Source organism: Momordica charantia, assembly GCF_013281855.1.
Source record: "Momordica charantia cultivar OHB3-1 chromosome 9 unlocalized genomic scaffold, Mcharantia_2.0 BLBB01000009.1, whole genome shotgun sequence".
NCBI classification, from domain to species: domain Eukaryota; kingdom Viridiplantae; phylum Streptophyta; class Magnoliopsida; order Cucurbitales; family Cucurbitaceae; genus Momordica; species Momordica charantia.
Genome location: NW_028275167.1, coordinates 9,689,502 through 9,711,786, shown reverse-complemented (window position 1 = coordinate 9,711,786; position 22,285 = coordinate 9,689,502). Strand labels below are relative to the sequence as shown.

At 41.8% G+C, this 22,285-nt stretch overlaps 2 protein-coding genes across 7 annotated transcripts; one reads left to right on the top strand and one right to left on the bottom strand.

Annotated features, from left to right (window-relative positions):
• Positions 1-10,736: 10,736 nt before the first annotated feature.
• Positions 10,737-20,618, bottom strand: LOC111023598 (uncharacterized). Of its 6 annotated transcripts, none has more exons than XM_088117242.1 (4): positions 19,782-20,618; positions 19,406-19,653; positions 11,878-19,314; positions 10,737-11,201 (listed from the first exon to the last, which is right to left on the bottom strand). In XM_088117242.1, the coding sequence occupies exons 3-4, from the start codon at positions 12,374-12,376 to the stop codon at positions 10,822-10,824; spliced, it is 879 nt and encodes a 292-aa protein (XP_087973368.1). In that variant the 5' UTR covers positions 12,377-19,314; positions 19,406-19,653; positions 19,782-20,618; the 3' UTR covers positions 10,737-10,821. The 6 variants fall into 6 exon arrangements, with proteins under 6 accessions (XP_087973368.1, XP_087973366.1, XP_087973367.1 ...); XM_088117240.1 differs by having other exon boundaries at positions 19,406-19,728; positions 19,824-20,618; XM_088117241.1 differs by having other exon boundaries at positions 19,406-19,718; positions 19,824-20,618.
• On the top strand, positions 15,881-18,883 carry LOC148208922 (uncharacterized). Its single transcript, XM_088117373.1, has 4 exons — positions 15,881-16,013; positions 16,144-16,709; positions 17,064-17,501; positions 18,419-18,883. Exons 1-4 carry the CDS (start codon positions 15,881-15,883, stop codon positions 18,881-18,883), a joined length of 1,602 nt encoding a protein of 533 aa, XP_087973499.1.
• Positions 20,619-22,285: the final 1,667 nt, after the last annotated feature.

Genomic DNA, 22,285 nt, shown 5'->3' with positions numbered 1-22,285 from the left:
GCTTCCCCCCTTTTTTCTCTAACCTTGTGTTGACCCCTGTTTTTATTTTGCAGCCATGGTTTGCGGATTTGCAAGCAACGTGAAGCGCAAGTCCAAGGGCCGAGCCCATGCTCTTGAGGCCGCCCAGAGTTCGAAACCTGCCACCCCTGCTGTGGTAGGGCCAGCTTCGGAAGATCCAGCCCCAGTGATCGAGCTGGAGTCTTCTAGGGGTCCTTCGAGGGAGAAGCGCCCCAGGGATCAGACCGAGGCGGTGGACGTCTCGCCCTTGGGCGAGGAGGTGAGGGAGGAAGTCCCTCTGAAGCGAAGGAGGAAGAAGAAGAAGACCACCTCCCCCTTGGAGGTCGGAGCTCGTGGGGTCTTGCCTGCGAGCTTCGCAGATCGGGTGGACGATCCTGAGGCTAGGATGGGCGGGACGCCCGATGTGACAACACGGTTCAGAGTTGAGCCGTCAAGTTCTGGGGTGAGGGACCAGGTGTCCCGTATCTCGGCCGCAAGTTTGGACCGCTGCCTAAGGAGGGCGTCCAAATTTGTAAGTGACCCAGGGTCTGTTCTGCAGAGGACCATCGACTACGCCGCTGAGGTAAGATTGGTGTTTTTGCTCAATTTACCTAACAGGTAGCTCGGCCTAACTTCTTATTTGTACCTTTTCTCAAGTGTTCGTTGCTTCCATTCAATCGGCTCTGGCCGTGAAGGCCGAGCTGGATGGGAGGGAAGCTCTGGCAGCGAGAGAGAAAGAGGAGTTCTCTGCTGCCTTGGAGGCTGCTTCCTCCACCATGAAGGATGAGCTGCTGAAGGCTCACTCTGAGGTGGAAATTTTGAAGGCCGAGGTGGAGACCAAGGCCGAGCTGCTGAAGAAGGAAGAAGACAGACGCAAGGTCCAGCTCCGAGCTGCCCATGCTATCACCAAGGGCCTGAAGAAGGAGAAGTTCCAACTCCTCAAGGAGAAGGACGATATGCTCCAGGCACTTGAAGCGAAGGAGGGGGAGCTGAAGCATGCGACTGCCGAGTTGGAGACGGTGAAGGAGCGTCTCAGCAATGGAGCCCTATTGGAGGAATCGTTTAGGCAACATCTTGACTTCGATGGATTTGCCAAAGACTTCTCTGACGCGGACTTCAAGTTTCTCATGAAGGGCATTGCTTCCAACATGTCTGACCTTCAGATCGATTTCGGTGGTCTGAAGAAGAGGTATGCTGAGCAGTGGGCGTCTGGGCCTAGCGGCACCCCTGGCCCCCAAGCGTTGGTAGATAAGTACGTCAAAGATCTGGACTCTGACTACTCCGACCTCGAAGAGGATCAGGTCGGCACCACTCAAGAGGGCGCTCCTCAAGCAGGCTCTTAGGCGACCACCCTTCAAGAGGCTTTTCGCTGTCTTTCTTCTCTTTTCTTTTGTTTTTTGTTTGTAAGTGTCAGGGCAGAGCTGCAAGGTCTACAAGCCTTGGCTCTGCTCTCCATTCAATAAAGAAGCTCCCATTTGTTTTTACTTTGTTGTTGGCAACATCTTTCCTTTCTTTCCTTTTTCTTTGAACTGCAGCCAATGTCACCTCGCACCTCTTACTTTTGAGGTCGCGCCTTCAATTAAAATAATTTGAAAGTTTGAATTTGAATCTCTGTCTAGCATTCAATGCATTGTACCAACTCTGGATTTTTTAACATCGCACCTTTAACTTAAAAACGTTAAAAGGCTAAAATCCTAACTCCGTAGCTGTTCTTCATATCGTACATCGTACCCTCAGGTTCAGAGGCTTGATCATTTTGAACTTTTCACATCGTCTCTTTACCTTGAAGGTTTGAATTTTAAGTTCATCAGTGGTTTCGGCATCGCACCTCGTACCCTTAGGTTTTGGCATCGCACCTCGTACCCTTAGGTTTTGGAGGATTGAATTCTAACCGACTGCTGGAATGTGATCGCGTGGGAATCCGTGGCCCCCATTTAATTTCTGGTCGAACTCGGAATCATGAAATTAAATCATCAGATTTATTCCGATCATAATTCTTTTGAAACAGTTTTTACAGATCCATTGAAAACCCTTTTGGCATTTCAAGGATAATAACGCTTCAGGTGCTCCGCGTTCCACGGGTATGCGAGGACGTCTCCTTTCAGATCGGCCAATATGTACGTCCCAGGTTGGACTATGCCCTTGACCTCAAACGGGCCCTCCCAGGTCGGATCAAGGGCACCCACATGGGTTTGGACCCTCTTTAAGACCAGATGTCCGACCTGGAAGGTCCGAGGTCGAACGCAAGCGTTGTAATGCCTGGCCATTCTGCCCTGATATTCCGCCAGGCGTAGCTGGGCCATTGCTCTTCTTTCTTCCAACAGGTCGAGGTTGAGGAGCAGCTCTTCCTCATTTGCCGTAGGCTCGTAATGCTCTACTCTGTCAGATGGCATGCCGATCTCAACCGGGACTACAGCTTCGGAGCCGAAGGCCAGGGAGAACGGGGTCTCACCCGTCGATTCTCTTTGGGTGGTCCGGTACGACCATAAGACCTCTGGTAGCTCCTCGGCCCACCTACCTTTCTTGGAGTCCAGTCTAAGTTTGATGCCTCGCTTGATGATCTTGTTCACTGCCTCCACCTGCCCATTTGCTTGCGGATGTGCGGGGGACGAGCTAAGGTGACTTATGTCAAGCTTGCTGCAAAAGTCTTTGAACTTGGCGTTGTCAAACTGTTTCCCATTGTCTGTCACAATGGCCTGTGGTATACCAAAGCGACATATGATATTTGTCCATACGAAGGACGTGACTCTGGATTCCGTTATGTGGGAGAGCGCCTCGGCCTCGGCCCACTTTGTGAAGTAATCCACAGCAACCACAGCGAACTTGGTCTGGCCCTTACCCAAAGGGATAGGACCAATGATATCTACCCCCCACTGCGCGAATGGCCACGGGGCCGAGATGGGGGTGAGCAGCTCGGGAGGTTGGTGGATTATGGTTCCGTAGCGTTGGCAATTGTCGCAAGTTCTAACGAACTTCTTGGCGTCCTGGCTGGGGGTCGGCCAATAGTATCCTTGTCGAATCACTTTGGCTGACAGCGACCGGACGCCTGAGTGATTGCCGCACACTCCTTCGTGGATTTCTCTGAGGACGTACAGGCCCTCTTCAGGGGTTAGACATCTCAATAGAGGCAGGGAAAAGCCGCGTCGGTACAATGCTCCACCTCGGACCACGAACCGAGCTGCTCGCCTTGCCAACTTTCTGCACTCCTTGGGGTCTTGTGGTGAATTACCCCTAATGAAGTCCGCAATCGGGTCCATCCATGAGGACTCTGGAGCGCCGATCTCCATCAGATCTGGCTCTGAGATTGAGGGATTATCTAAGATCTCGACGGGGACCGACCTGGTCAGGTCGGTCTCGTACGCTGATGCTAACTTGGCCAAGGCGTCGGCATTAGAATTTTCTGCTCGGGGGACCCGGTTTACTTCGTAAGTTGGAAACTGGGCGAGGTACGATCTGACCTTGCCCAAATACTTCTCCATTCGGGAGTCTTTGGCTTGGTACTCTTCCTTGATCTGGCTCACAACCAGCTGGGAGTCGCTGAAGACCTTAACACAAGAGGCCCTCAATGCTCTGGCGATTCGTAGACCGGCAATAAATGCTTCATACTCAGCCTCGTTATTGGAAGTCCGGAAGCCGAACCGCAAGGCATACTCAAATCGCTCGCATCCTGGTCCGAGCAAGAGGACCCCGGCCCCGCACCCCTTCTCATTGGAGGATCCGTCGACATAGATTGTCCACGGTAGGTCGGACTCGCTCAGCTCGGAAGGTGGTGTGAGCTCGGCTATGAAATCTGCCACTGCTTGCCCTTTCAACGCAGCTCTAGGTTCGAACTGGATGTCGTATTCACTTATCTCCATTGCCCACTTCATCAGGCGTCCAGAAGCTTCTGGCTTATGGAAGATGTTTTTTAGGGGCAAGTTAGTGAGCACCACCACCGTATGGGCTTGGAAATATGGTCTAAGCCGTCGGGCCGAGGTGACTAAAGCGAGAGCCAACTTCTCCATCTGAGGGTATCTAGTCTCGGCTTCGGTCATAGCCTTGCTTGTGTAGTAGACCGGGTTTTGCCGCGTTTCCTCTTGCCTGATTAGGGCCAAGCTGACGGCACTGTCAGACACTGATAAGTACAATTGGAGCTTGTCCCCCGGATGGGCTTGGCGAGCAAAGGTGCCAAACAGAGGTAGCTCTTCAATTGCTGAAATGCTTGTACGCACTCCGCTGTCCATTCAAACAGCCCTTTCTTTCGTAGGACTTTGAAGAAAGGAAGGCACTTATCTGTCGATCTTGAAACAAACCGGTTCAGGGCCGCAATCCTGCCATTGAGGCACTGAAGCTGCTTCAGCGTCTTAGGTGCCTCCATCTCGACCACGGCTTTAATCTTTTCGGGGTTGGCCTCGATTCCCCGGTTGTTCACCATGAAGCCAAGGAATTTTCCCGAAGAGACTCCAAAGGCACATTTAGCTGGGTTGAGCTTCATTTGATATGTCCTCAGAACCTCGAAGGCTTCGGTCAGATCGGAGAGATGCGACTTCGACTGCTTGCTCTTGACGAGCATGTGGTCCACATACACCTCCATATTCCGGCCGATTTGCTTGGCGAACATTTTGTTCACCATTCTCTGGTAGGTCGCTCCTGCGTTCTTTAAACCGAAGGGCATGACCTTGTAACAGTACAGACCTTGGTCTGTTATGAATGCGGTATGATCTTGATCGGGGACATGCATTTTGATTTGGTTGTACCCAGAGTAGGCGTCCATGAAGGTGAGCAGTTCGTGCTCGGCTGTGGCGTCCACGAGCTGATCAATCCTCGGCAATGGGAAGCAATCCTTCGGGCATGCCTTATTTAAGTTCGTAAAATCTACGCACATTCTCCACTTTCCGTTAGATTTTTTAACTAACACAACATTGGAGAGCCACTCGGGATACGAAATTTCTCTTATGTATTCAGCTTTCAAAAGTTTGCTAACTTCCTCAACAATTACATCACTCCGCTCCTTGTTTATAGGTCTTCTTTTTTGCTTTACAGGTTGGAATGACGGATCTATGCTGAGGCGATGCGTCATAATTTTCGGGTCAATGCCAGGCATGTCTTCATGGGACCACGCAAAGACATCCGAGTTGGATCTGAGGAAGTGGATTAGCTCCTCTCTGTCGGTGGCCCCCAGCTTGGTTCCTATGCTTACTTGCTTCTCGGGACTAAGCAGAGGAACAAGCTCGAGCTCCTCATTGGGTGCGGCAAACTCCCTCCTCGGCAGGTCGGCCTTGAACTCGAGCGTCACATCCCTACTGGCGAGAGTTCCAAGGGTGCAGACCGATGAACCTTTGAGTGCGGAGGCATAGCACTCCCTTGAAGCGGTCTGTTCTCCTCGGACCGTGCCCACGCCATTGGGGGTGGAATACTTCAAAACTTGATGAAGTGTCGAGGGAATGGCCCGAAATGAGTGTATGATGGGTCTCCCAAAGATGGCGTTATAGGCCGATCTACCGTCAATCACCACGAACTCGGCCATTTGCGTGACCCGAGTTTGGTCCTGCCCAAGCGTGACCGGCAAGTCGATGCAACCCTCTAGGATGACCGATTCTCCAGAGAACCCAACCAGCGGTGTCGGGCTTTTCTTCAATTGCGACCTCGTCCATCCCAGGGCGAGGTAGGTCGGTAAGGACAGAATGTTAGCAGATGCGCCTCCGTCTACCAGCACCCTCCTGACCACCACATGATCAATCAAGGGAGCGATCACAAGTGCATCATTGTGGGGCAGGTGGACCTCCTTCAAGTCTGCACCGTCGAAGGTGATTGAGCAGGTCGGCCTCTGCTCCCTGATGATGCACACCTCGCGCCTGGCTGCACGAGCTAACTCCTTTCTTTTATGTCCGGACTGACCCCCGCTTGGCCCTCCGAAAATGGTATTGATGACCGCAGGTCGGTCAGTGCGCCGTGGCGGCGTCCTCGAACGCTTCCGCTCTTCCTTTTTCTCTGCCGAGCTGGTCCTGCGCTCTCCCACAAATTTCTTGAAGTAGCCATCTTGAATTAGATCCTCAATTTGGCGCTTCAACTCCCAGCAGTCTGACGTGTTATGGCCGTGCTCCCGATGGAAGCGGCAATACTTGTCCTTGTTGCGCCTCTCCGGGGCTCCCCGAAGCTTCTCAGGACGTTTGAGTAGTTTTTCCATTCCAGACTCCTCGATGTTCGTTAGGATCTCGGAAATTGGAATCGTGGTCGGGGTGAAGCGTTCGTAAGGTCGGCTCCTGGTAGGTCCGTTCTCCGCCCTCCGATACTCAGCTCGGCCGCTGGAAAAGGATCCCTTGTCCTTGGACTTGGGATCTGCCTTTTCTATATCTTTTCCACTTCTGCCCCAGCCGATCTTTCGTTCTGGTCGGCCGGTTTTGGTTCGGAGGAGCTCCATGACTTTCTTCGCCTTGTGAAGCACCTCGGCGAAGGTGGCCGGGGCCTCCTCTCCAAGTTTCACCGTGAGGGCCTCGTCGGCTAGACCGGTGAGAAAATAGCACATGGCTGAGTCATCGGAGCAGTGTGCGACCTTCAACTGCTCCTCCTGGAATCTGGTGACATATTCTCGCAGCGTCTCACCCTCCTTCTGTCTGATGGTGGCGACATGGGTCGCTGTCTTTTTGTCATAATGCCGAGAAGAGAACTGGGCGAGGAACTCCCTTCTCAGCTGAGAGTAGGTCGAGATCGACCTGGCTGGCAGTCTTCGATACCACAATCGCGCGCTGCCAGTAAACGCGATCTGAAAAGCGCGGCATTTGATTGCGTCTGATGCCACTTAGAAATCCATGAGGCCTTCAAAGACCTCAACATAATCCTTGGGGTCCTTCGACCCATCATAAGGCTTCACGATAGGAGCCTTGAACTTCGGAGGGATCGGTGCTTCCAAAACGTCCGAGGTGAAGGGCGATTCTCCCAAGTCGCCATCGTTCAGTGGACCTTCTTTCTGCTCACATTTGGCCTTTAAGGCCTCCACCTGAGCGTCGAGCTGGCCCTTCAGCTGGTCGAACTCCTCCCTTGTAATCACTCCTGCAGGAGTTACTGGGTTGCGAGAGGATTCAGCCTGCTGGTTGGAGCTCCTGTGTGAGCGGGATGGTGACTGTCCTTTTCGGAGAGATGAGCCTCTCTTTCTGTTGAGGTGTTCACGGAGGTCTCCTCTCTAGCAAGTGTGTCCCTCGCTCTCGTTGTCTTCGGGATGTTCCTCCTCGACTGGGCCGAGGTGGGAACCCCTTTGCTCGCGTATGCCAACGCGCGTCACTCGGTTCTCAGATCGGGACCCTGCGCCTACAGCTAATATCATTTCGTTATACATTTCCTCCATGGATCGCATTTTCGTGCGCATTGCCTCCATTTCTCTCTGGAGTGCGTCCAAGTTCTCACTTGTCGGGGCCGGGGCTGGACCCCGGGCGCCCTTCTTAGAGGTTCCACCTCGGGCACGGGTGGCCATGGATGTCCTTGGGGGGTGCGCAGGTGGTAGGACAGGCGCGGTGATTCGTGCCGACCTGCGGAGGGGTTCTGTTGCTAGGCCGTCGTGACCTTGCCCCTCTACCACTGCTGCTCCAACCTCCCTCTGGCGGGCATCGCTGGCAGCTAGAGTCCTTCGATCTGCCGTATTGGTCGAGTTTGCTGGTTGAACCATTTTCGCTCGCGTACTGGTTTAAAAGGATTGGGATGACTTAGATTGTCGTTTCCCACAGACGGCGCCAAATGTTTATGCAAGGATATGCACAACAGTGTATTTCAGATTGCAGCTCGAACTCGGCCTCCGGACCGATCTGAATACTTGGGTGGACCTGCACAAAAAGGTGAGCACTCCGACGATCAAGTCAGTATAGGTCGGATTCCCAGTTTTGTTCGAGGTCAGAAATCATCGTACCTGATCGTGGAGTGAAGTCCTCTACTTATGGGTGGTAGTCCCGCTAATCTCGCGACGGTTACACCCGGTAATCTCGGGACCGTCGGTTACACCTGGTAATCTCGGGACCGACGGTTATACCCGATAATCACGCCGCTGACAGTAGCTCACATCGGCCCCCACCGAGCTTCCCGATAGGTCGGACCTCGGCCAGGTTCATCTCGGCCCTCATACTTAGCATCTGTCAACGCTAGTGGTGGTGATCTCGGTCGTCCGAGCTGGGCATGACTCATGAGTCATCTTGGAGCACCAATAGGGGTCCTCTACGTGTCCAGGGTATTCTCTTCCCCAAACATATGTGTACAAACTAAGAGGTTATTTGGCAAGTTGACTCAACCTTTAGTCGCTTCGGTTCAAATTTAAAATGGTTTAAGCTTAAAAGAAGAAGATGAAGTCATCGTCGGAGAGGATGAAGCAGTCTTCGATTTGTATGATGAAGCAAGAATCTGAAATTGATCAATCGAGAATTTGCTAGAAATTTTTACAAGAAAGAAAAGAAAACCCTAGAATTTTGAAATTTGTTGTTGGGAGAACGAAAATTGAATTATGGTGAGAAGAAACAAGTCACCAGCCGTAGATCGGAGTCGTGAAGCAAACTGAATCGAGATTGAACCGACCCATTAAATTACCCTTTAATTCGTACACCTCAATTTTAGTTTGTAACCATACGCCAGCTTTCTGTTAAATCTTAACTTTTTTTTTAAATAAAGAAGAATACTTCATTAAAATAAAACAGCGTCCCTGTTAGCCAAACACATTAGTCACGAACATAAATTCCAAAGTCTCACTTTCCTTTCTCTCACAAGCTCTCCTCGCAAGAGTACGAGCACAAGTATTCGCTGCCCATTTGCTTTGTTCAATTTCTGGATTTTCTCCACAACCCACCAGATTTCTGTGAGATCTTCATCATCCCCCTTCAAAAGCATAGCCACTTCCACAGAATCTGTTTCCACATGGATCCGATACGTTAACGACGATGAATTGTAATTAATACATGGACTAAATCATTACATTTCTTAGACCAAATGTATTTTTTTAATGCAAAAATGTGAGATCACCTAGAGAGTTTGACTTTGAAACGGGAGGAGAGAGAGGATTTAGTCATAAAAAATTCCTCTAATAAAATAACTCAATAATTAAAATATTTAATATAGTAAGAAACAAATAATTAAACATAACCCATCTATCAAGATGAGATAATCCAAATTATAATATTAATTTGCATTATATTCTTTAAACTTTTTAACATTATTTAATCTATTATTCAATGTTGAAATTTCAAAGTATTTATTTTAGTCTTCATTTTTTAATAATCATTTTTAAAAATTTTAAAATATTTATTTTAATTTCTAAACATTAATTATTTTTAAAGTTATTTATTGTCCACTTAAGGTCCGTTTGGTAATGTTCATGTTTCTTGTTTTGTTTCTCGTTTCTAATTTTCTTAAGAAATCTAAGCATTTTGCAACTAGTTTATTTCTTGTTTCTCATTTTTTGAAAACACTCTCACAATTATATAGAAATTTTGGAAACAACCCTTTTTCCTTTCTGGTTCCCATTTCCAATTTGTTCCAAAACATAAATGGAAAGATTGTTTTATCATACTTTAATTGTTGGAGATTGGAACCATGCGATAAATTTTTCTTCATTAAAAATAAAGAAACAGGAACAAGAAACAGGAAGGTTACCAAATGGGCCCTTAAATTTCGCTTAATTAACTTATGTGTTTATATATACGTCGAATAAAACACATTAATACACATGTTTAAAGATCCAATACTATTTATTTGTTAAACAATGAACTGCAGAATAATAACAAAACTGCCAAAGCGAGCATAGCTCAGCGGTAATTGGCATATACCTCCAACCAAGTGGTTGTGAGTTCGAATCCCCTCCCCAACATGTTGTATTCAAAAAAAAAAAGAATAATAACAAAACTTAAAACAATTTTTTAAAAATGTTTAATTGATTGAGTTATGTTTTTTGATATCATCTTTATTATTTTAACTTAGTCTTTTATTAAACCAGACCATCAATATTGGACTAGCAGTGATTAAAATAAATATTTATATTTGAAAAGTTTAATAACTGAAACAAAATAATTACTAAATATATATTTTAGTCCACACGTTTGAGCGGTTTTTATTTAGTCGGTATGATTTGAAATTTCAATTTCCTCCTTTTATATGCATTAACATTTTTCAATTTTTATTATTATTTATTTTTTTTGAAAATGAAAATTTTCAATTATACCATTTACATTAATGGATCTTAATGTACAACTAATGGTAAATTTACAAGTCACAATATTTAGTAAATTAGCATAAACTTAGGACATGTTTTATCAATAAAAAAATATAAAATTAGTTTTTAAAATAGCTATTGTTTTAATTTTGAATACATTCATTCTTTCTATTCACCTTATGTTAATCTTAAATTTTAGGAGATTTTTTTTTCATTCTCTAAAATTTGTCACTCTCTAACTTTATTTATCTTTAATTTTGATTACCTTAACTTTATTTATCTTTAATTTTGATTATTCTCTCTAATTTTTTTCTCTATTTTCTTTAAATCCCTCTCAAAATTTTTAGTTCCCATCTACTTTCTAAGATTACTTCTCTTTCTAAAATTATTCTCTTCTCTAAGATTTTTGTTTCTCCCTCTAAAAATTTTTGTAAAATTTTTCTCTCAAAACATTAAATATTAATCATTTTCAAACCTTCTAATTTGTTTTTCACATTTTGAACCAGATTAATGGTAAAAGTTTTGACTACTTTTTCTCAAATTGACTTAATTCTACTAAATTTATGTCAACTCACTGAGATAGTACACTAAACTTATCATTAAGTAAAAGTTATAATTTAAAAAAATGATAAAGTTAGAATTTAAATAGAAGAAAAATCTTAGATTTAGCCAAATAAATAGCTAAAAATGACATCCAAAATTATCTTGGAAATACTCTCAATTATCCCTCGTAGTCCTTCCATACTTAGAACCTCCAAAGATTCCTTCATCTTCTCCAATAAGCCTCCAACAGTGAGACCAGATTCAACAGCCAAACTCAAAGCATTCTTCACAAATTCAAACAAACCACTGGCCGAAGAACTCGCCACTCCCGATCCCGCACCGATCATCTTGCTTAAGAAGTTTTGAACAATCTCCCGCACCCCGTCCATGGCCGAGCTGCCTGCCAATGCCTCCTTCATCTTCTCTACCAGCTCTCCGATGGCTGAACTAGGCTCATTCAACAACTCAAGGATGGTGTCCTTCACAAAGTCGAACATGCTGCCTATTAAATTACCACTAAATCTAAAAGTGTAAGGGGATAAGTTATGATAAATTTAATATTTTATTCATATATTTGTAATGCTTTGACTTTAAAAAATTAGCATAATGGTCCGTGATTATTAATATTAGTAGAGAAGAAAGTACGTAATCTAATATATAAGAAAATGTGTAATGTAACATATCATGTTAAGTTTTGAAATTTTGTAAAATAATAGTATTTAGATGCTCATGGACATGTATTATATTTACCATTATTATTAAAAAAAAGAATGGACTACTATTTATTCTATTTTCTCTCCATTTTTTTATGCATTCATAATTGCAATTTTTTAACAGTGGTAGGTAACCATCTAAATATTCTTCTTTAAAAAAATATCCATTTTGTTCTTTATCTTTATTTTATTCATAACAATTGGATATATATTACGTGTCTGGAGGCATATTATTGAGCAAATATTATATGACAAAATAATAGCAACGACCAAAATAATTATTTTTTTAAAGTGAGGGATTAAGTAGAAATTTTGAAACTTTTAAGGACTAAAATGATTATCTCTTACAAATTCAAGGACCAATATGTATATTTTAAAAGTTTTAAATTCTCATCCTGAAAGTTGAATACCAAAATGAGATTCAAACCTAAACTCAATCTTCTATTCATATTTCTTAACACCTACCTGCAAAAGAGCTTGCTGTTTCCAGAGCCATGTCGATGATCTTCTTCGAAATGCTCTCGATAATCTCCCGCACTTGATCCGTCATCGAACTCTCCATAAACGACGACTTTGTCTTCTCCACCAGGCCACCAAAGATCGAACCAGACTCCAAAATCGAACCGAAAACGGCATTCTTGAGAAACTCGAGCACCATAAGCACAAAAGAAGTTATGATTCCCAAACCCATCTCTATTGTGTACATGAGAACAGCCCTCATGGCTTGTGCAAGCTGCTGAAATGCGCTGAGGAGGGCTTGGGCAGGGAGCTTTATAAAGGAAATAAGAACACAAGGTGTGGATTTGAAGAATAGGGAGAAAATAAAAGTGGGCAAGCTGTTGAAGCCATTGGAAAGGAGATTTAAAGTGAGATTAAGGATTTTTAGAGATGTGATTACAAGGAGGAGGTAGAGGAGAAATGTTGAAGCCTTGGAAGAAAGGGGAGAAGAAGAACAACAAGACATTTGATTTGGTTTATGTGTTTGAATTCAATTGGTCGAGGAGTATTCATAGGGTTGAAGGGATTTTTTTTTTCTTTTTTTTTGGATTAAATTATAAGTTTAGTTGAAGACTATTATTAGATCTATGATCCCTGAATTTGCAATTTTGTATCTAATAGGTCATTGAATTTTCATGTCTAATAGTCCCGCAAACTCAAAAAGTATCTAATAATCCCTAATCTTTCAATTTGGTATCAAATACAGGCCACTGACCTATTTTATTATTTTTAAAAATCAACGGATCAATTAGGCGTGAAATTTAATTTTGTATCTAATAGAATCGTAAAGTTTCAATTTTAGATCTTTGAATTTTCAATTTTGTGCCTAATAGGTCATTGAATTTTCAATTTTATATTTAATAGACCGGCGAACTCACAAAGTGTCTAATAATCCCTAATCTTTCAATTTGGTATCAAATATAGGCCACTGACCTATTTAATTATTTTTTAAAATTAACCGATTAATTACGCGTAAAACTTAATTTTGTATAGAATCGTGAAAGTTTCAATTTTGTATCGAATAGGACCATGAATTTTTTAAAATGTCGAATAGCTAGGAACACTATTAACACAAAATTGAAAGTTTAGAGACTTGTTAGACACAAAATCAAATTTTAGAGACCTATTAAACATTTTTCTAAAGTTTAAAGACCGACAAAATTAAAAATTTAGCTAAGAAATTATCAGACACTTTCAAAGTTCAATGATCAATAAACAAACTTAAAATTTGGACTAAACTTTAATTTATTATTTTTTTTCTCATTTGATTGATGTTGATGGGATAAAATGTGAAGGAGAGAAGAGAAATGAGTTGTTATTTCGATTTTTTTAGTATATTTTAGTTGATTATTATTGTTTAATAGAGAGCAAAAAAGTTTGAAGAGTTCAATAGTTTGGTAATTAGCGACAAGATATACATGATTTTATTAATAGGGTTTATCAAGTCAATGGGCAAAACATTAAATTATACCAATGATTTAAAATCATTGGGTCATTTTTTTTTCCCTCTTTTAAATTACTTTCAACCTGAATTTTAGTATGTAAACGCCACAAGAAAGAGCCACGCAGTATAGAAAGGACAAAATTGATATCATATGGTCTATTCTCAACAAGGCTTTGATATGGCAATTTTATAATCCAAACTCAACCTTAGCCAAAAATTATGTGCCAACAATAGTTTTGGACGCGTTTTCATTCAACTACTCATAACATTACTTACATACATCCAAATAGGGATTTCGATCCCTTGACTTGAGCATGGTTATGCGACTATATCTCACCGTTAATCAATCAAACTAAATTTTAATTTAAAATACTATGATAGATTGTACTAATGTATGTATATATACACATACATACTAGACTCATTATATTGTTGCTTATAAATATCATCTCGTGGTTGACGTAGGTACGTTTTTTCTAGTCATTTTTTTTCACTAAGATCACTTTGTTAAATTCCATTATTTATCATCACGACCTTCTTTGTTGATTTGTGGAGTTTTGTTTGGACAAATATCACAATGGAACCTCAAGCTATCATTTTTTATTTGTAGGTTTTTGACACGATAGTATTATAAACACCGTATTTAGTCCGACTCTCATTTTTATTTTCTTTCATTTTTACTTTATTTTAATTAGTTTTTATTTTAGTTTCTTATTTATTTTATTTAGAAAAAACTAAAGTTTATCTTATTATGGTAAAGTTTTAATTAAGTTAAATAGTTAGATTTTGTTTAAAAGGATTCGATTTTATTAATAAAATTAAGAAACAAAAAGGATTTTATTTTTAAAAAATGGATTGTGTTTTGTTTTTTTCCCCTCGTCAAACCTCAGTGGCATATTCTTCATGTTCTTCTTCCCCTTTTTCTCTAATTACTATCCAAAATCCTAGGGTTTTTTTTTCGCTCTCTCTAGGGATGAGCGTTGTTCCCAGTCTTTGACTGGTTTTTCTCTAGCTTTCTTTGGAGTTGGTCGGGCTTTTTGTCTGTTTAGTTTTCGCACAGATCAATATGGGTATAGAGGCCTTGGTTGATGAATGGAGGAAACTATCATTGACTTCCGAAGAAGAGGAAGTTACAGTGGATGTGGACGGGGTAGCGGCATTGGATGTTGAAAAGTGCCTGGATGTAAGTTTGGTTGGAAAGCTTCTATTAAAGCGAAATATCCAAAGGGAGGTTCTGCTGAGAGTTCTAAAGAAAGTTTGGTATGTCAATGGGGATTTTGGGGTGGAATCATTAGGGCACAATATTTTTCTTTTCCGTTTCGAGTCAGCGGCCATTCGTAATAGAGTATTGAGAGGGGGTCCCTAGTTTTTTGATAAGGCATTGCTTGTCTTGGAGAAACCTGTGTTAACCTTAAAACTTTCAGGTTTTGATTTCAATAAGGCGGCTTTTTGGGATCGCTTTTGTGATTTGCCGTTATTTTGCCTGAATACTTCTATGGCTAAACAATTGGGTAATGTTATCGGCCAGTTTGAGGGGGTGGATTGTTCGGAGGATAAATTCTGCTGGGGGAGCAGTTTGCGTTTGCGAGTATTGTTAAATATAACTAAGCCACTCAGGCGTGGTATCAAGGTCAATATAGAAAGGCCTATGGGGGGTGTTGGGTGCCGATCAGGTATGAAAGGCTGCCGGATTTCTGCTTTTGTTGTGGTCGAGTTGGGCATGTCAAGTCTGATTGCGATGAAGCTGTAGGTGAGAATTCAGGGGAGGGTCCATATTTACAATATGGTCCTTGGCTCTGCTATCAGGGGGATGACAAAGGAGGAGGAAAGGGCCAGAGGTGGTTTTGAACAGAGGAAGTGTGAGGGAGGTGGATAATGGGGCCCTAACAGACAAGCAGATTGAGAAGGGGATGGCAGATTCTGTGGGGCGGGTGGAGGTAGTTTCGAGGGAGCCTGTTGGCTCTTTGAAGGAGAATATGCCTGTAAGTGGCCCTACAAGTGCCCTAGAAGGTGGGGCGAAGTTGGAGGTTCTAATTGAGGGTAAGAGGTGGGGATCAAGTAGTAGTGGGGGTGATTTGGGCCTAGAGGATTTGGTTAGGAAGGATGCCATGGTGTGCAATCAGATTAGTGGGAGTGACAGAGTGATGCTTTAAGAGAGGCAGCTGGAACAGAAGAAGGTTCAAGATGAATTTGCTGATGGTTTGCAAAATCTGATGGCTGTAGACTTGGGTTGTGCAGTCAAGGCCCAGTTGGTAGATAGGGAGTTTCAAGAGGGGAGGGCCGTCAATGTCCGAGGATGGAAGAGGAAAGCTAGGAATTTGGGTGTAGGGGGTGGAGTGAAGCAAGTGAATGGTAAGAGGAAGATGGACGATATCCAGGTTGACAAGGAGTCGGGTTCTAAACGTTGTGAGGTGAGTGGAATGGTTGTAGTTGAGGCTGGGAATAAACTTATAGAAATTGCTTTGAGGTCGGCAGAGGCTAAAGTCCAGCCTTGTCGGAAGCAATGAAAATCTTGCGTTCCAAGGGATGGGGAATCCTAGGGCGTTCCGGGCTAAGTGTGACTTTTTGAGTCACAAAAGTGCCCAAGTGCTTTTTCTTTCTGAGACAAAGTCCGATGTTTCATTAATTGGAAGGCTGAGAGATAGGTTGAAGTTTCAGGGTTGTTTTTCAGTAGGGAGTAGAGACTCTAGTAGAGGGTTGTGTTTATTGTGGGACTCTGAGGTAGATGTTTCCGTTCGATCGTTTTCATCTAATCACATTGATGCTAACATTGTTTGGAAGTCTTTTAGGTGGAGGTTCACTAGGTTCTATAGACATCCTAATGCGTCTAAACGGGGGGGAGACGTGGAATCTTTTGAAGCGGATTCACAATATGGACAATACGGCTTGGTTGGTTGGGGGCGATCTAAATGAAATTCTTTGGGAATTTGAGAAAATAGGAGGTGGGCATAGGAGGAGTTCTTTGATTTCTGACTTTCGTGAAACGATGGATGCATGCGGTCTAGTTGAAATGGATTGTGTGGGGGATCTATTTACGTGGAATAATAGGAGGGAGGAGGCACAGATTCAAGAGAGACTTGACAGGTTTTTGTGCAATAACGTGTTTTTAGAAATGTTTGACAGTTACAGAGTTCTTCATCTTCCTTGGGCAAGGTTGGATCACAGGGCAATTGAGTGTAGCCTGGCTGAGAATAAAAGGAGTCCTTTGGGGAGGAAAAGGTCACGTATTTTTCGATTTGAGGAGATGTGGACGGGAAACAAGGAATGCAGAGCTTTGATTGAGGCAGAAGGTAAGTGGTTAGATCAGGAGTGGAAGGAGAAGTCGTTGGGAGCACATCTAAAAGGATCAAAGTTGGCATTAAGACCGTAAGGGGGTAAGCAAAGGAAAAGATTGTTCAGTGAAATTGAGAAACTTAAAGTTGTGCTTGATGAGGAGTACAGGAGACAGTTCCCTTTAGACTTCTCAAAGATCAACGCCATTAAAACAGAGTTAGATAAGTTGTTGGAAGATGAAGAAATTTATTGGAAACAACGATCAAGGGAGAATTGGCTGAAATGAGGGGATAAGAACACCAAATGGTTCCATAAACAAGCTTCATTGAGGAATAAGATGTATATTGGTGGTATTACCACCTTTTCGGGAAGCTGGACGAATGATGAAAATGAAATAGGAGACACTTTAATCTCTTATTTTAACTCTATTTTTCAGTCGGTTAGGCTGGATCTAGCATATATTGATAAAGTGATGGAAACTATACAATCTAGGGTTTCAACGGATATGAATGCAAAGCTGCTAGCTCCTTTTGTTGAAGGAGAGGTTTATCGGGTAGTAAGGGAGATGTTTCCAACAAAGGCGCCAGGGCCGGACGAGTTTCCAGCTTTATTCTATCAGAGATATTGGTCTGTGGTGGGACCAAAGACGGTGGCGTGTGTTCTTAAGATCCTTAATGAAAGAAGCAGTATTAAAGATTGGAATAAGACGACGATAGTCCTTATCCCGAAGTGTAAGGATCCTAGTAGAGTAACTGATTTTCGTCCTATTAGCTTGTGTAATGTATCCTATAAAATTGGGACAAAAGTGTTGGCTAATCGGCTGAAAGAAGTTCTAGATGTAGTGATTTCTGAATCTCAGTCGACGTTATTCCAGGTAGATCAATCTCTGACAATATAATCATTGGGTATGAGTGTCTTCATGTTTTGAAGGATTAGAAATTGGGTAGAGAGGGTTTCGCTGCACTAAAACTCGATATGAGCAAAGCTTATGATCGAGCGGGGTGGATTTTCTTAGAAAAAGTTATGTTGAGGTTGGGTTTTGCTACTTAGTGGGTTGGACGTATTATGCACTGCATATCTACGCTATCTTTTGCAGTTAACATTAATGTGACAACATTAGGGAAGATAATACCTACTAGAGGACTTCGGCAGGGGGATCCTATCTCCCCATATTTATTTCTCCTATGTACGGAAGGTCTGTCCTCGTTGATTACGAATGCATCTCTCAAGAATCAGGTATTGGGGTTGGCTTTGTCTGATCAAGGCCCAATGGTATCTCACCTATTTTTTGCTGATGACAGTCTTGTTTTTCTTCGGGCGGATGCAGCTGAGTGTTGTGCTTTTAAGAGAATTTTAGGGCTTTATGAGCGCACTTCAGGTCAAAGTGTAAATTTTGACAAATCTGTAGTGTGCTTTTCACCTAATATTGTGGCGGATAGGGGACATTATCTTCAATCCCTTCTTGGAGTGAGGCCGGTGCATAACCTTGGGAATTATTTAGGTTTGCCTTCAGCTTTTACCAGAAAACGCTCAGATGATTGGAAATTTTTAAAAGACAAGGTGTGGAGAGCTTTGCAGGGTTGGCAGAGGAAGTTCTTTTCAGTGGCAGGTAAGGAGATCCTAATTAAAAGTGTAGGGCAAGCTATACCAACTTAAGCGATAAGTGTATTCAGGATTCCAAAAGTTTGTTGTGATGATTTATCAAAAATGTTTGCCCGCTTTTGGTGGGGTACATCAGAGGAGAAAAGGAAGATTCACTGGAAGAGATGAGATTTGATGTGTTATCCGAAGGAATTGGGGGGGCTTAATTTTAGAGATTTGGAAGGCTTCAATAAAGCTTTACTAGCAAAGCAAGTTTGGCGCATGATTATATTTCCTGATTTGCTGGTGTCAAAGATTATCAAGGCTCGATACTATCCTGAATCATCGATTCTAGAAGCAGGTAGAGGAAGGAATTCATCGTATTTTTGGAGAAGTTGTCTATGGGGCCGTGAGCTTTTGGTACAGGGGTTACGGTATCGAGTTGGTAATGGGGAGAAAATAAAGGTTTTCAAAGATAAATGGTTACCTCATGAATCAATGTTCAAACCAATTACACCCCCTGGGGCTAATATGAACGTTAGAGTGTCGGAGTTTATCAAGCATGGTAGGGAATGGGATGTTGATAAGCTAAATGCTATGTTCAGACCAGAAGATGTCCAATGTATACTTGGAATTCCTATCAGCCTATCCCATATCCAAGATAATTGGATTTGACACTATGATAAGAAAGGAAGATATTCTGTGAAGAGTGGGTACAAGATGTTTATAAAGTCTAAGCTACATCAGTCCTCATCTAGCCCAGATGCAAATAAGAAATTTTGGAAGATTATGTGGAATTTAAATATTCCTCCTAAAGTAAAACATTTAATATGGAGAGCTATACATGAAATAATCCCTACAAAAGATAATTTATCTAGTAAAGGTATGGATGTTACCCAATTTTGTCCAGTGTGTGATTCGTCCAGAGAGGATGTTGCCTACTTGTTCTTTAAATGCTCAAGGGCCAAGGAGATTTAGTTGCGGAGCCTGCCGACTGTTCAATTACAGTCGATATTTTTTCCAAAGTTCGAGGACTCGTGGTGGCGCTTGTGTGAGCTTTTGTCTGCGGGTGAGTTGGCATGGGCGTTAGTTGTGTGCTGGGCTATCTAGTGTGACAGAAATAGAAGAAATAAGGATCAGAAGTGTTGGCCGATAGAAGCAAGATGTAAGTGGATGTCAAATTTTCTGGATTCTTACCGTAAGATGCAAGGAGGCGCTCAACTCAGGCGATGGGGGCTCCCATTACAGAGATGGCGACAGAGTCAAGGGAGTTGTCGGGATGCATGAGAATCTCTACCAACGCTGCCTGTTCTCGAGATGGGTTGACAACAGGCCTAGGGATTGTTTTCTGTTTACCTTCGGGCAAGCTATGGCAAGCAAATGTAAGATTTCTTCTTTCTGGATTGCCACCGCTACACGCAGAGTTGTGTGTCATCAAGGAGGCCCTAGTTTTGGCGTCAAATTTAGAAATTGGATCTTTGGAAATATCCTCTGATTGTTTAGAGGCAATCTGGTTGGTGCTGAAGGTAGAGGAAATTAGAAATGAACTTGGTATATGGGTAGAAGACATTACCAAATTGTGCAAGAGTTTTGAAGGGGTGCGATTTGTGCATACCAAACATGATCGGAATTGGCGAGTAGATGCAGTGGCGAAATCGGCGTTGTTGAGGCGTGAATCGATGTGTTGGGTTAGGGTTTTCCCTTCGTGGTTGCTGAGGGAGGAGAGTCTTTCCCCTCTGTCTAATTTTGCCCTTTGTGGTGTTTTATTTTAATAAAGATATTTCCGTTTTTGTCAAAAAAAAAAAACTATCCAAAACCCTAGAGCCTCTTTTTTCTTCCCTTTATTATTCTTTCTCTCTCTAGAACTCCACATTTTTCCTCCATAGCCACCACTTTTTCTCTTCATCCTTCTCACTCTCACTCTCCCTTACCCACCCCGAAAGTAGAGTTCAAGCGACCCACTCTGGTGGCAGTAGATCAGGCAGCGGCGCGAATGGCAGCAGTAGATCCGACAGCGGCAGAACCTGGTGACAGCACAACGAACTTAGGTCTATAGTAGCAAATTTCCGACGACCAGCTCCCGACAACAGATCTACACCTCCGGCATGTGCAGCTACGAATTTCAACGACACCCAACAACTATGAACACAAGTAACGACATGAATGACAGCAGCTAAGAACTTTGATGCAGCAGCAAATTCCGACCCACTCCGAACTCGACAGTTCAAACAGTCATCCCAACGCGTTTCTACGAGAACTCCGGCAACCTCCAAACCTGTGCTGCGAGTAGCAACATCAGATCTTGAGTGGCGGCGGCGATAACAACAGATTCCGACGAACTCCATCATTAGAACAACATAAATGAGAAAAAGTGGATTATGAAGTTGTTTTAAAAAAATGGAAAGAAGATTTCTTTTTAATAAGGAAAAGAATTTTAAGTAAATTAAATCAAGTTTAAAAAAAAAAAAAAAATCAAACCTTTTAAAATAAGATTTAATTTTTTTTCAAATAAAGTAAAATATTTTGGTAAATAAATTTCATTCTACAAATTTAAATTAAATTCCTTTAAGGAGAAAATAAGTAAAGTTGAATTTTGTTTAAAAGAAAAGAAATTTTAAATAAAGAAAAAAATCCAGAAATTTCAAATTAAAAAAAAAGTTTCAAAACTTATCAATGTTTTAAAATAAACCTTTAAAAAAAATAAATTCTTTTGGAAAACTCCAATGACGAAGATTGTAATCTTCCCAATTATTCTTGAGCTGATAAAATTTCTTAATGGAATTCGTGTCACTCATACGTATTAAGTCATATTTTATAACAAAGTGTGAAATAATAAAATGTGGGACATTCAAAATAAATAAAAAAATCTATTTTTCTTTTGGATCATTAAAAAATAATAGGATAATTTGTGGTAAAATATAGTATCGTTTTTTAACAGGTGTTGTAGGGTGTTAATACATTTCCTACACTCAAACGACTCTCAAACCAAAAATCTGTTTTTCGCAGACTAAATATTTCTTTAGATGACCAATCACACTTCGTCAATGGTGAGTGGCAACTCCAAACCCTTATTTTGAAAGAGACCCTTTAGGAGATGATGTTAGCCACTCCACGTCCCGATAACATTGCTACAATTTGGCGACTCCACTATGAATATTAAGAGAGTCAGACCATTATTTTTGACATTTATTATCCAGTAATAAAAAAATTTTGATCCATTTTTTTCGTTTTATTGTACATATTATATTTTTAATGATTTATTTTTGTAAATACTATTTTGCATCATCATGTGTTTCACACAGATTCACAAGTCTCCTACTCGGACTCTACCTGTAGGATTAGATTGGAGACTAAGTAGTGTGACCATGAAATTTTTGTTCAATGTATGAAATTGTCCACTCAAGTTGACCATAATGCGAAAGCATAATGAAGATGTGGCGACCGTTTCCCTCGTTATGCATTAACTTTACACTCATTTTACAACTAGCATAAACTTTTCACTCACTTTATTTTATTTTATTTTATTTTCTTGTTTGGGTTGGCTTGAACAAAGTGATGCATTAAAAAAGAATCTCATTGCATTTACATTAGCCTTTCCATTTTCCTCACTCTATTTTATTTTATTTATTTATTTATTCATTTTGTTTAATTATTACTTTTTTTTTTTTGACAAAAAATCCTATTTTTAAAAAGTTCCACAACTTTTCCTTTTTTCCTTTAAAATAGTTTTCGCAAATTATATAAAAATTGACCTAAATCTTAAATCATTAAACATTGACAGAAAATTAAAGCATGTGTTCCAATAAAACTCCGACCCAAGAGTGGAAAGAGAAAAATCAAGAAACTGTTTGTCAATGTTCAAAAAATATAAATAAATGTTTTATGATTTTTATCTTGAACAATCCCTTTTTGTTGAACAAAATAATAATAATAAATAAATAAATAATAAAAACCAGGAGGAGAGAAAAAAAAAACCGGAAATAAGTTTGTGATTACAAATTGAAAATACATTAAAGCAGAGTGTCAATAAAACTGTCCTCAATGTTCAGATCTCATCGAAGTTTGCCAAGGAACTTG

Bases quoted from the DNA above. Each gene is read 5' to 3' on its own strand.
- LOC148208922 (XM_088117373.1), top strand. From the start codon at position 15,881: ATGGGGAATCCTAGGGCGTTCCGGGCTAAGTGTGACTTTTTGAGTCAC. The intron at 16,014-16,143 runs GTTGTTTTTCAG...GAAGTCTTTTAG, and splicing joins AGATAGGTTGAAGTTTCAGG to GTGGAGGTTCACTAGGTTCT. The intron at 16,710-17,063 runs GCATTAAGACCG...TCTATTTTTCAG, and splicing joins ATCTAAAAGGATCAAAGTTG to TCGGTTAGGCTGGATCTAGC.
- LOC111023598 (XM_088117239.1), bottom strand. From the start codon at position 12,376: ATGTCTTGTTGTTCTTCTTCTCCCCTTTCTTCCAAGGCTTCAACATTT. The intron at 11,202-11,877 runs GTAGGTGTTAAG...GTAATTTAATAG, and splicing joins AACAGCAAGCTCTTTTGCAG to GCAGCATGTTCGACTTTGTG.